Raw genomic sequence first — 12,746 nt, forward strand, 5'->3', positions numbered from 1 at the left:
AAAGGTGTGGAGTCCTGCTGTGGGTCCCCTCAGATGCAGTTCTGGGGGGGGAGGTCCAGGCAGGATGGACAGACTTTGGCAAAACCCTTTGCCTTTTCCATTCCTTCAGTACATGGGACGCAAATATAGTGAGTGAGAAAACTCTGAGGGGTGGTGTGGAGTCGAGGTGATGTAGGCTCAAGGTGATGAGATGCCTCAGGAACTACACTCCAAAGCAATTCTATTGCCCAACCTGACCATTTAAAAAAAAAGCCTTTAAAATGACATCTTATAAGATGTGATTTGTTTTCCCTCTTCCCCAGTGCTTGCTGCCTATCAACAGCAAATCTTGTAGTGAGCAAGGAAATGCTTAAGGAACAATTCTCTTTAATGCTGATGCAAGGAAAGCATTTCCAGCACTGTTACACAATGTAAGCATTAAGAGGATTTGCTATGATTCCATTTCAAAGAGCTCACAATAAATAACTAAATGTTTTTCTGTGTTATCCTGAGTGTTGTCTATAAAACTCACATAAAATTGTCTGTTTAGGTAGAGCTCAGGACCTCTCTGAGAAACTCCTCTGCACGAGCACACCCAGGGGAGGGAGGATCATTTGCAACAGGCCAAGGATCAGGGAATATCCTGAGCTGGAAGGGATGCAGGAGGATGATGAAGCCCAGCTCCTGCAGAACGGGCTGCTGTGTTTCAGAGCAGCTGATCCAAGGGAGGGCTCAATGGACCTTCCTTCCTGGAGCACTTTCCTACATTATTTGGGCACATTTTGTTGTGCTGCTCCTGAGGGTCATGTTAAAAGCCGAAGCAAACCTCAGACCCTCTTTTGTGCTCATGTAAAGGCTACAGAACGACAGCATTTATTCCTTTAGCCAGGAAATCTCCTCTCCAGCAAGGCTGTTCACTTGTTCTCTTTCTTTCAAACAGTGGGAGCTTACTGAGGGCTTTTTCCCCTCCTTCCCAGGGAAGGATAGCTTTCCACTAACACAGAGAGTTCTGTTTCCTCTATTAAAAACAACTGCCCTCAAGTGGAGCAGGCTTTGTATTTTCCCCTGGAAACAGAGCAGCTCATTCAGAGATAAGGCCTCCCTGCATTTGGGTTCCTTCAGTCACCTGACGGAGCCGTGGGTAACTTTTAGGCTGCTTTAGTCTGCATTCCTGGGATGCCTTCCCCGTGGCACCGCAATTAACAGCTCCAGGATCCCTGCCTGCCTCCCGGCTTGCTGCTGCCTGTGCCCCTGGATGCTGCTCGGGGGGAGAGGAGCAAAGGGGCAGGCTTTGTCCCCGGAGCACCTGTGCCCGTCCCTGAGGATGGCCTGGGGCAATACCGAGCAGGTAAAAAAATCTGGGGCTTTTTGAACTTTTAGTTTTGAACTTGGCAATGGCTGAGTGTGAGTAGGCTGTGGGGTATCTGAGCTCACACCATCCCTGTGCTTCGGTGGTGGGTGATTTGTATCTCGCGTGCCTTGGGGTTTGCAAGCTTAGCTCCTTCCTGCCTCTGCCTGATGAAATTGGGAGTCCTGTGGAATAATGGTGTTGATAGAGCTGGGGGAAATTAAAACAGCCCTGTCTTGTGGCATTGTCAAGTGCAATGTACTGTCTATTCAAGTAGAGATTCTTTCAGGGACTTGCTTCCAGGAGGTTCTCAGTGTTTTGCATTGGTTTTGCCCCTTCTGTGGATGCCCCAACCCTGGCAGTGTTCAAAGCCAGGCTGGATAAGGCCTTGGGCAACCTGGGCTAGTGGGAGGTGGCCCTGCCCATGGCAGGGGGTTGGGATTGGATGGGCTTTAAGGTCCCTCCCAACTCCTTAACGTTGTCATTCTGTGGCTATGTTTGACTTTTTTTCCCCCCTGTAAAACAGCACGAAATAGAGCAATGGGGATTAAGGATTCTCCTTATCTCAAATAGTAATTAGAAGTGATGTAATTTGTGGCTTTGTGTGTCAAGTCAAGAGAAGAATCTAGAGGAGCTGACACCCAGAGTGAATCCACATGGGACCTAACTCTTAAGAGTTTTAGGACTCAAGTGTGGGACACTTCCCAATGTGTGACCCTGGCTCTGCCTGGCTCAGCCTCTGCTCCATTCCCCAGCCAAGGAGAAGTGCAGGGTTTCACTTCAGCCAAGGCTTTGCTTTACATGAGTTGAAAAGACCCCAGGGATCATTTTGGCAACAAAAGTGATGTTTTTTTCAAAACAAAACTCGTTTTCTTCTCAATCGTGCCAATAACGTTTTTCTGGAGTCAAGACACAACAACCCAGAAAACAAAGGAAGAGGCTTCACCTTCCTGCTCGAGCTCAACTCCTGACCAGGGAAAGGGGTTTGCAACCCTCATCAGCTGGTCCAGTCACCAGCCTGCCCAGGTAACATGCACTGAAAGGAAGAAAACCTTGGGTTCAGTTATTATGTATTTTTTAATCTAATTTTAAGCTATTTAGTGTTGGAAGGTAAAAATTCACACAGTTCATGAATGTGCTTAAGGCTGTCCCTGGGTCAGGGGGTCCTGTCTGATGCTTTCACACCCATTTAAAAATCTCTGCTGAACTGGAATATGTCAATCAATGCATTTGCTAATTTTTCTTCTTTCTATTTGTTATTGTTTTCTTTTAGACTGGGGCCAAGGAAGCCTTTAAATACAGCCCAGATTTATCCTTCATATTAAACTGATTGCTCCTGGCCAGGATTGTTCCCATTTTGTCCCCACCTGAGCGCTCCGTGCCCATGGTGCCTGCAGAGGGTGGCTGAGCAGGGCCATGCATCATCTCTTCAGGCTGGTTTTGGCACAGAAGGACCTTTCCCGGGCAGGGGATCTCTTCTCCCTGGAGGATGCTGAGATTGAAGGAAGCCTCTCCGAAGCTCTTGAACAGATCAGAATCATTAGTTCAGCTGCAGTGAGTGAAATATTGTCCTTAATAATTTTTCATTAGATTAAATATAATGTATAAATAAAGGTGGGGACATAATTTAAATTTCTGATAAGACTTGAAGAGCCAAGTGTAAGATATAAAAATGTGGTGACAAAATCTAGTTCCCATCAGCTGGTTTTCCTTCAAAGATATTTCAAGTTCATCTTTAATATGCTTTAAATAACTACTTAATAAAAATTATTATAAAGATTAAATAAGATTTCAGGGGTCCATACCTTCACAGTAATGAGAATTAAGTTCTGTGGGCTGACAAGTTCCAGAGCTTAATCACGCTGAGCATTTGTTGTAAAGGTGGGTGTGGGAAAATGGACATTGGACTGCTTTGAAAACTGAATTTTGTGGGGTCCTGGCAAACCAATTCATTGCAAATGTCCCTTCCTGTGCCCCAGGACTACCAGACCAATGACAACGACCAGGCTGTGGTGGAGATCTGCATCACCCGGATCACCGCGGCCATCCGGGAAACCGCATCCATCGAAAAGCACGGGAAAGCCCTGGTGGCCCTCTGGGAGTCGTGTCTGGAGCACAACCTGAAGCCCTCTGGGAAAGACGAGGATGCCCCACATGCCAAAATTGCATCTGACATCATGAGCTGCATCTTGCAGGTAGAACTGGGCTGGAAGCCAGCGAGTCCGGTGCACTCATTGCCAATTCAGTTCTATTTTTTCAATGCTTTTGTAACTCTTTTTTTGGGTGCTTGTGAGTGGTTGTGTTTAAAATTGAGAGCTTGGGGAATTGCCCTGTTACTGATTCCTTCTGTCCTGAAGCCACTGAGGTAGCTCATAGAGTCATGGACTGGTTTGGGTGGGAAGGGACCTTAAAGCTCATCCAGTGCCACCCCTGCCATGGCAGGGACACCTTCCACTGTCCCAGGCTGCTCCAAGCCCCAGTGTCCAGCCTGGCCTGGGACACTGCCAGGGATCCAGGGGCAGCCACAGCTGAGCTACAAAAGTACATTTACTGCTCCCTGAAACAGAGCTGTTATTGGCAAGTTCCTTTGCATTAAAAAAAAAAAAAAGGTATAAAATGAGGTTTTACAGCAGATGTGGGGGACAGTTGGAACAATAAGGAATATCTGCCAGCTGGGCTGGATCTCAGGCAGGTCTCTGTTGATAGCAGCAGCAGGGAGGTCCCCAAGGTTTGCAAACATCACTGTATCACTTTATTGAAATCTGCTCTTCATTGTCACCTCCACATTTTCTAAGTGTGCCTTCCTGCCCTGATGTTTATCATGGATCAAATGAAACCTTTCTCCTTCCCTCTGAATTCAGACCTTTTCTTAACTAAGGATATTATCTTTATTGGAAGAGGGGGGAAAAGAACTGTTCTTTGGAATTCTCTTAGATCTTTTAAATGCTAGTCAGAGAGCCAAGCCTTATCTTCCCATTCTTTGTGTGGAGTAGCAGAGCAATAACTTGGAGCAGCATTTGGCTCCTGCTCAGTGGTGTCTCAGCCAAACATAACGAGGCATTATGTTGATTTAAACATGCTGCTGCAGAAAGCTCCATTTATTTGAAGGGCTTTTCTCATTAAAGATGCAGCTCTCGGTCATATGGCAGCTGCCAGGATTATCTGTCTTGACACCAAGGGGTGGCTGCAGCCCCTTCTTCCTCAAGGGTCTCTGGAAGGGAGTGTCCACTGCTTGGCAAGTCTGTGCTCCAAGGAAAAACCCTCAGAGCCACTTAAACTCTGTGGAATAACAGATTTGGGGTTTTCTCAGTCTAAATTTATTCTGTTCAGAGCTGCTCCAGAATGAAAGTCCAGAAAGTCTGCTCTGCCTTCCTTTGCACTGTTCTGTTGCTGTCTGAAATGTCTGGGTTCCAGGGGTTGCCTGGGATTTCAGCTGCTAATTAAACATAATCACATTGCAGGATTATTTTCAGAAACAGGGATGTGCTCCAGTTTCAAAGAGCTGCTCAGAACTGACTGGAGAGCAGAGCACTGGTTAAGGAGGCTCCAGAGGGAATGGAGGTCCCCAGTTCCACACAAATGTGTCCTGCTGGTGTGGGAATTTAGCAGGCACTGGATGTGTGTGGTTTGTACACATAATTTGTTGTATAAACAATAGCAGAAAACCTATTCTGACCTTGATTCAAAACCCAAGTATACACACAGGGACCCTGGGGTTCCTGAGGCTTGGAGACATTTTAGGGAGAGGAGTTTGCAGTCCTGGAAAACCTCAGTGTTCAGAGAAATTGGCTGGAGTTTCCCAGAGCAGCTGGGGCTGCCCCTGGATCCCTGGCAGTGTCCCAGGCCAGGCTGGACACTGGGGCTTGGAGCAGCCTGGGACAGTGGGAGGTGTCCCTGCCCATGGCAGGGGTGGCACTGGGTGGGCTTTGAGGACCTTTCCAACCCAAACCACTCTGGGATTCTGTGAGTTTAAATAACAAAAAGAAATCCTAATGATTACAGAATAATTATTGATCAATACTAAAGCTATTACATTGTGCGCAAGTTCCCAGGGCAGTTACTGGGAGTGGCTGCTCCAAGGTGTTTCCTGTGCTTTGGGGCTGATGGATACAGCCTCTGTCTTCCCAGGGAGCACCAAACACAAAATTTCTTGCTAGAAATGTTAACATTTAATTAGTGCACTTCATTTCTTATATATCTTATTTATATTTATTTATATTTATGTACCACATATGTTATTAGTGCACTTCTGCTTCCTCTAGCAGAAGATAAAAATAGGGCCATTATTAACATTTCCTGCTGCAGAAGTTTTAAATTTCTGTATGTGCTCTTTCTTTGACGCCTTCCTTCACTGGTGGTACCAAAACATGGCCTTTCTGGACAGGTTTTTTGCTCTTTTCCCCTTGTTGCTTTGACTTTTGTTTCCCTACTCTGCCCAGCATGAGACTTTATCTAATCATTTTTTTTTCCCCGTGTTTTTGCAGAATTACAACCGGCCTCCAGTGATGGCCTTGGCTGTGCCAGTGGCAGTGAAATTCCTGCAGAGGGGCAATAAGGAGCTGTGCAGGAACATGTCCAGTTACCTGTCCTTGGCTGCCATTGCCAAGGCAGAGCTGCTGGCCGAGCACACAGAAACCATTGTCAGGAGTGTCCTTCAAGGTAGGCCCACCCCAGAGTTTGGGTTTAGTCCAAGTGTGTGACCATTAGATCAGTGAGGCTGTGTTGGGCATGCACAGAACCATTATCTTACAGAATCAGTCAATCACGAAGGGTGGGAAAGGCTCCAGGATCAATCCAACCATTAAACAAATCATGCATAAAAATGTATGAGATGTATAAAGCAGACCTATGGAAATATCTATAAATGTGAGCAAATGTATTAATCACACGCTAATAACAGACTGTATCAAGGAATATGTGAATTTACTGCACCTCTGGAAGTTTTGGTATGGATTGGCTGACCCACAGGGCAGGAAATACATCTGTCCTCGTTAATATTCCCTGCTAATGGACTCCAAAATACCAGCCCTGATATGAGGCACCAGCCTTGGAGCTCTTATCCTTCCTCTTAGTGTCACTGGCAAGGCTCCAAAAGAGAAATGGGAATGAAATTAATCCCATTCTGTGGTGGAATAGTCAGATGGAAGATATAAAAGCTTTGTAGTGGTTCTTTAATTTTGCCTATGTTATTAGCTTTATATAGAACAATGTTGCTAAGCTCTTTACATTTTATTTTTTGTGGTTTAAAAAGCCAAAAGTATTTGTTCCTCTATAAAAGGAAGTCCAATTGAATTGGAGTAATAAAGTTCACAGTGTTTGTTGCAGTACAGTGCTACTGCAGTGGTAAAATCACTGTTCTCCTTCAAGTAGGGGCAATAGCAGCAAATAGCAATAACTAATTATTAAAAGAACGTCGTTATGAAGATGTTCAGCCCTCAAATTAAATGTGTGCATGCTGTATTTATTAATTTAAAAATTAACTTATTAATTTATTCTTCCAAGGCTTACTATTAATGTGTTAACGCCGTGCGTTGCCACTTGTAACTCTGGGGTAGGAACAGAAAGAAACAGTGAATATATTCACAGCTTTGGGAAAAGCGATTCCCGCTCACAACCGGAGGTTTCAGCACGGCCGAGCCGTGTACTTCTGTCCTTGCACCAGCAGATGTTGCTGTGGATAGCAGGTTTGGGAATTCCAGCCTGGAAGAGGCCGCTTTGAACGGGCAGAATGATGCGGTTTGTGTAGCGGCTTCATGGCCCTGCACACAATTCGTGTTTGAGGCGTGAAAAGCTGGGTTCGCAGCAGGCTGCGAGCTGCCCTGAGAGTGTGTTTGTGCAGGGGCACGGGGAGCAGGGGGCAGAGCTGCTGAGGATGGATTTCCGAGGCTGTTTGTGGAGACAAAGCCGCGTTGTGGGGCTGCACAGACGGCGCCCAGCCTCGTGGCACCAGGCACAGCAAACTTTGGCCCCTTGCCTGCAAATGTTGGAGAGGAACTGGAGCTTTTTATGACTTGGGGCAACTCTTTGGCTGCATAACCGGGTTCTTATCTTCTTAGCTAAAAAGGAGCTCTTTAGAAGGAGTTTGGGCGCTCTGCTCCAGTGGGTGTGGGCTCGGAGCACACCTGGGCTGCCAGCCCTGCGCTGGCACCGGCCCTCAGCACCAGGGCTCACCCAGATTTATTCCCATTCCCAGGGGACAGCAGCAACTCTGCCCTGTAATCCAAGAGTCCCGTGGCTGCTCCACCTTCCAAAGGAGTTCAGGCATCCCGTGGTGCTGGGCTGTGGCTCAGCGTCGCTCCTTCACTTGTGTTGGCAGTGCAGGAGCGGGATTGCAGGGGCTTGTCCATAACTGGAGCCCAAATTCCCCCCAAATACTGTTTCCTTGGTGTTTTCCAGACTGTTGACTAAGGAAGGTGTAGTTGAGGAAGGAAGGAAGGAGAGAAGTGTGCTGGTGGAGGTGAGTTGTGGTGCTGGGCTGTGGGAAAGCTTTGCTGGTCCTGGGAGGTGGTAAGGGAAGAGCACAGCACTTGGGAAGAGGGAAGTTTTCCCAGCAAAGTCAGGGAGGATGGAAGGACTGGCTTTGCCTTGGCTCCTCTGCCAAACCTGAGCACAGATAGCTGAAGGCTCCTTCCAAGACAAAGCATTTCAGGTATGAGCTGCAGTAAGAGAAGCAGCCAGGAAGGATTTCTGGGGATCTTTCTGAGGATTTTCCTTTTCCTGCTGCATTTCGTGGACATTTGTTTTCACTTAATGGAGGGCACTGAACAGAGGGAGGATTTGACAGTGGTTTTGCCTTTGCACAATGTTGGGACCCCAAGTGTTTTTGTAGCTCTGAAGATCTGGGTTTTGGCTGCCAGAGATGAACAGAGGTAATATTTCATTGTTCTCTAGCTAAGGTTATTTGCAGATATTACTTAGCGAGGGATTTTTGTCAAGTTTACTGCCAAGCGTTTATAACTTAGATACATTTTTATTGCAGGGTAACAGGAGAAATTCCAGCAATCAGGGCAATTCTTTTTTCCTTAAATAAGCAGTGCTGCCAAAACTTTGGAGCAGGTCGTATAACTTTAGGTATGAAGCACAACCCCCTTGAATGGCACAGGAAAGGGGAATTTACCTTTTTTTACTACTTTTGTATCTGGGCAGCAAGGATTTGTCATGGTCAGGAGGAAGCATAGCAGCAACATGTCAAGAAATTTGTCAAAGTGTGTTCTTAGGACATCTGTAGAGAATGAGAGAGACGTGGAAACATGGGAATAGAGAAGAAGGATGGGCTGCTTCCAGGGGGAATAGGAATTGCTTTGAATAAGACATGCCTCATGATAACTTGTTCAGAGGTTTGTTTCAACAGGTAGCAAGTAATGGTTCTTGTTAATGGTTACATATCCAGTAAGCAGCTATTCATCATTCTCTGCTTGTGCTCTGTTTTCTACGTGAAAATCATCACCAGCTCCTCGGCTCTCTGCAGCTGCCATTGTGCTCTGTATCCAGCCCTAGGCTTTTACTGGATTTGGGATAAGTGTGTGTGAGAGAGAAGAGAATCACTGGCAAGGAGCAGCAATTCTGTCTTGTGCAAGCCCCTTAAGGGCAGCAAACAAGCCCAAACGTACCTCAAAACCTGGCCCCAGAGGGCTGGGATTGTGCATGGGGTCTCTCTGCTCCTGTGAGATGTTGCTATTTATGTTTTCTCTATCAGCAGCTAAAACTTCATGGTTCAAAACATGGAAAAAGTCCCATTTGGGACTTGGCTCAGAATTTTGGTTTATGAGACCAGTAGAGAGTTTTAGTCTAGTAAAGTATCTTTATTTACAAAACAACTTTACAAAAATAATTTCAATAAAATTATCACAAAGTCAATGTACAATATAATACAGCTGCATTTTCTCCCAATGTAGCATCAGATTATGATGGGGAATATTATTTTTATATCGATCTGTGGCATAAATAATGCTGTAAACAAGGAGCTAGCTTTCGTAAGAGTCTACAAATTACTAACAATGACTAATAGACAACACATCCCTTGACTTGGATGGTTCCTCTGTAAAATTCACATTTTAACACTATAGAATACAAGGATTGGAAGAGCCTGGAATGGTTTGGGTTGGAATGGACCTTAAAGCTGATCCCATCCCACCCCTGCCATGGGCAGGGACACCTTCCAGTAACCCAGGTTGCTCCAAGCCCCATCCAACCTGGCCTTGGATGCTTCCAGGGATCCAGGGGCAGCCACAGCTGCTCTGTCTGTTCTCCAAAGCTCAGCAGGGATGTCAGGAGCACGGTTTGGCTCCTGAATGTCCATGGTGACCCTCACTTTATACATCAGAAAACCCTGCACTGGAGAGGCAGAGCTGCCTGACCCCAGGAACAGCTTTTCCAATGCCATGCCTTGATCTGTGGGTGTGTTTTCAGTGTTTTTCCAGGACAGCAGGCAGAGATCAAATCCCATCTCCGCAGTACCTCAGTCTGTGAATTTGCAGCGCTGATATTCCTTGGGAATTCCAGAGACAGGGGCTCCTGCAGCTCTGGTCACTGTAATATTGACGTTCAGCTCTGTGAAGTCCACGCCCTGGGCAGAAACCAGGCTTTAGGACACGTACTGGGCTCCTCCGTAGGGCAGCACCTCCGTGACCCCCCAGCCCACGATGTTGCCCCGGGTGCCACAGGTGTCCCCCGCGCTCTGGGCTGTCACCTCGGCGGGGCTGAGCACTCGGTCCCACAGGTTAAAGCCAGTCAGCTTCCCCGAGAAGGCCAGAGCTTCATCAAACCCCCCTCCCACGCAGCAGCCGTTCTTCTCCTGCCCGAGCTGCAGGATGCCTCCGTCGGGAATGGTGTGAGCACCAGCCAGGTCCAGGGCGCTGGCTGCGAGCTCCCCCTGTGCCCACAGGGCTGCGGATCCGTTCTCCGAGCTCCAGGTGCCACAGAGGTGGAGCCACTTCCCAGGAATAACCACATTTCTGGCAGCCAGCTTGTGCTGGGCACCCCCCACAGCGAGCACGGCCGAGTCCCGGCTCAGGTACAGCTGGATTTCGTAGGGGTTGAACTTGGTTCCGTAGGAGAAGACGATGGTTTTGTCCAAGGCCTCGGTCACCTTGAGCCAGATGCAGGCAGTGAAGGAGCGCAGGCTCATTCCAGCAGTCGGGTGGACGCTCCCAAAGATCTTTCTGGAGCGCATGGGGAACAGAATCGCGGTTTCACAGCCTGGAAAGGTTTAGAATGTTGTCAGGTAAATAAGAACTGGTTTATTTGTGTGTGCACAGCACAGCATGGAATCATTAAGGTTGGACAAGACCTCTACAATCACCAAGTTGTGGCTGCCCCAGGATCCCTGGCAGTGTCCAAGGCCAGGTTGGACAGGGCTTAGAGCACTTGGGATAGGGAAAGGTGTCCCTGCCTGTGGCAGCTGGGATTGGAATGAGATGATCTTTAAGATCCCTTCATCCCAAACCTTCCATGATTCTGTGGAGTCCGACTCCAGCCCAGCACCACCATGTTCACCACTAAACCAGGCCTTCAGGTGCCACATCCACCCGTTTTTGAACACTTCCAGGGATGGGGACTCCATCACTTCTCTGGGAAGTCTGTCCCAATGCCTGATCCAGTGCTTGCTTCCAGGCTTCCCAAAGGGAGCTGAGAGCTCAGCTGATCCAGTGGGATGCAGGACCCCACCCCAGGATGCTGTGAAGGAGCTGCCAGAGCTGATGGAGGAATTTGCTGGACACTATGGCAAGGGATAATCCGGCTGCAGGAGTCTCTCTGCTCTTCCCTGCCTGCACGCGTGGGGCACTGTGCAGTCCTGTGACATCCAAGGCATCTCCAGGGCTAATGCAGCCTACCTGCCCTGCCACGTCCCTTGGGAAGGCCAGCTTCCTGAGGCCCTGAATGCAGCACCACCTGGGAGAGGGACTCCTTTAGCCCTTGAAATTGGGTAATTATGCCAGGTAATTGGGTAACCTTCCCTTGGTGCCACTGAGGTCTTGATTTATCCTCTGTTCTAAGTGCGGAGTAGTGAAAATACCAACGCTGTGCTGAGGGAAGGGGGTCAGGGATCCCCTCAAACAACAGGTTTGGATACTGTGGCATTCCCAGGATAGGGTGGGAGGCTGTGCCATCATGGGCATCAGGGCACAGGAGCTTCTGAAAAGCAGAAAATGTTGGCAGGAACATGCTGAGATGGGCTTGCTTATTTAATTAAGATAATGGCTCCCTTTCCTGGCCCTGCCCTTAGGATTTCTTGGTCAGGAACATTCATGGGCACTGGTTAAACAGGGGAAATTATGAGACAACTGATACTTTTAAACTAGTTCTTCTCTCATGTCCAATTCATCGAAGTGTTGATAACAGAAATTAGATCAGTTAAAACCACTAACAGAAATCTATGCAACTTGGGAAAGCAACTGGTGGTCACTAAAGCCAAGACATTTCTGGTGGTTTCTGTGCTGTTCCCTGGTTGTACCTAAGTTAATATCCAAGGTGACAGGAGGGAACAAGCAGCCCCTTCTCCAATTAAGCTGCTTCATTTCCTGTTTAAAGAAGCTGGAGGATCTGAAATGTCTAAAACGTGTGTGGAAATTTCTGCTCCAGGGAATGAAGGATTCTTTGTGCCCTCCAGGACTGAGCTGCTGTGGTATTTCATGGGCTGCTTCCCTCCAGCTTTGAGCAGATTTTACATCTCCTATTTGACCCTTTTGAGGAGGGGCAGGGTCAGTGAGCAGCTGCTGGGGAGTCTCCTTAAAATGCTACTTAGGAGCACTATTGTGAAAAAGCTTTTAATTAGCAGGCTTTCAGGCTTTATTATCAAAGCTGAATCAAAATTAAAACCAGCCTCAGTGAAGAACAAAAAAGTGTGATTAGAAAACCCCTCAAGAGTATGGCTGGCAGTAAGTCAAGATGTGAGAAATTAAAGTCAGTTGCTAAAAATTCCCTTGAAAAAAAAATCTGGAGAGATACTCTGGAAGTACTTAAAATGTAGCCTTTAAATTAAGAAGTATGGTGGTTGTATGTAAAATCATGTAGGAACCAGTGGAAATAAACTGAATTTCCACTGATGATCCTCAAAGCAGATCGAGTTTGTTGCTCTCACCTAGAGCAGAGTGCACTAGGCTGGCTGGGTTACAGGGAGATAAGGAATGAGATCATGCTCTCTGCGAGGTTTGTGTTTGGGGAGAAGAGGAATATGCTCAAAGATCCACTCCCAGCACACAAAGATTTCTGAGGTGTGGTGATAAAGCAGTGAAAACAATTCACTTCTAAAGCTGAGTTGGTGCCCGGCATCAAAGGATGGATTCGGGCAGGCTGTAAAAGCTTTGATGTAAACAATGCTGTGGCTGTGTTGTTGCCTTGGCTTTAGCAATTACAGGCTGCTCCTCTTTGCTCCCTGCTGTAAGAGTTCACTCTGGAGATGCTGCACCCCCTCCTTCCT

General features: G+C 47.3%; 2 protein-coding genes across 4 annotated transcripts in view; one reads left to right on the plus strand and one right to left on the minus strand.

Annotated features, from left to right (window-relative positions):
• The first annotated feature begins 1,104 nt into the window (after positions 1 to 1,104).
• Positions 1,105 to 12,746, plus strand: part of VEPH1 (ventricular zone expressed PH domain containing 1) — a 50,459-nt gene continuing 38,817 nt past the window's right edge. For 2 of the 3 annotated variants that reach the window (XM_017734370.1, XM_017734372.1), the window contains exons 1-4: positions 1,106 to 1,327; positions 2,601 to 2,881; positions 3,307 to 3,522; positions 5,812 to 5,986. In XM_017734370.1, the coding sequence (XP_017589859.1) occupies positions 2,744 to 2,881; positions 3,307 to 3,522; positions 5,812 to 5,986 (529 nt within the window). In that variant the 5' untranslated portion in view covers positions 1,106 to 1,327; positions 2,601 to 2,743. Of the gene's footprint in view, positions 1,328 to 2,600; positions 2,882 to 3,306; positions 3,523 to 5,811; positions 5,987 to 12,746 lie in introns of all 3 variants that reach the window. The other variant, XM_017734371.1, reaches the window with a different exon arrangement.
• Positions 9,493 to 12,746, minus strand: part of PTX3 (pentraxin 3) — a 5,635-nt gene continuing 2,381 nt past the window's right edge. The window contains exon 3 of the mRNA XM_008633741.2: positions 9,493 to 10,525. Within this exon, the coding sequence (XP_008631963.1) occupies positions 9,912 to 10,525 (614 nt within the window). The 3' untranslated portion in view covers positions 9,493 to 9,911. The remainder of the gene's footprint in view (positions 10,526 to 12,746) is intronic.

Source organism: Corvus brachyrhynchos, unplaced genomic scaffold (genome assembly GCF_000691975.1).
Source record: "Corvus brachyrhynchos isolate BGI_N302 unplaced genomic scaffold, ASM69197v1 scaffold544, whole genome shotgun sequence".
NCBI classification, from domain to species: Eukaryota; Metazoa; Chordata; class Aves; order Passeriformes; family Corvidae; genus Corvus; species Corvus brachyrhynchos.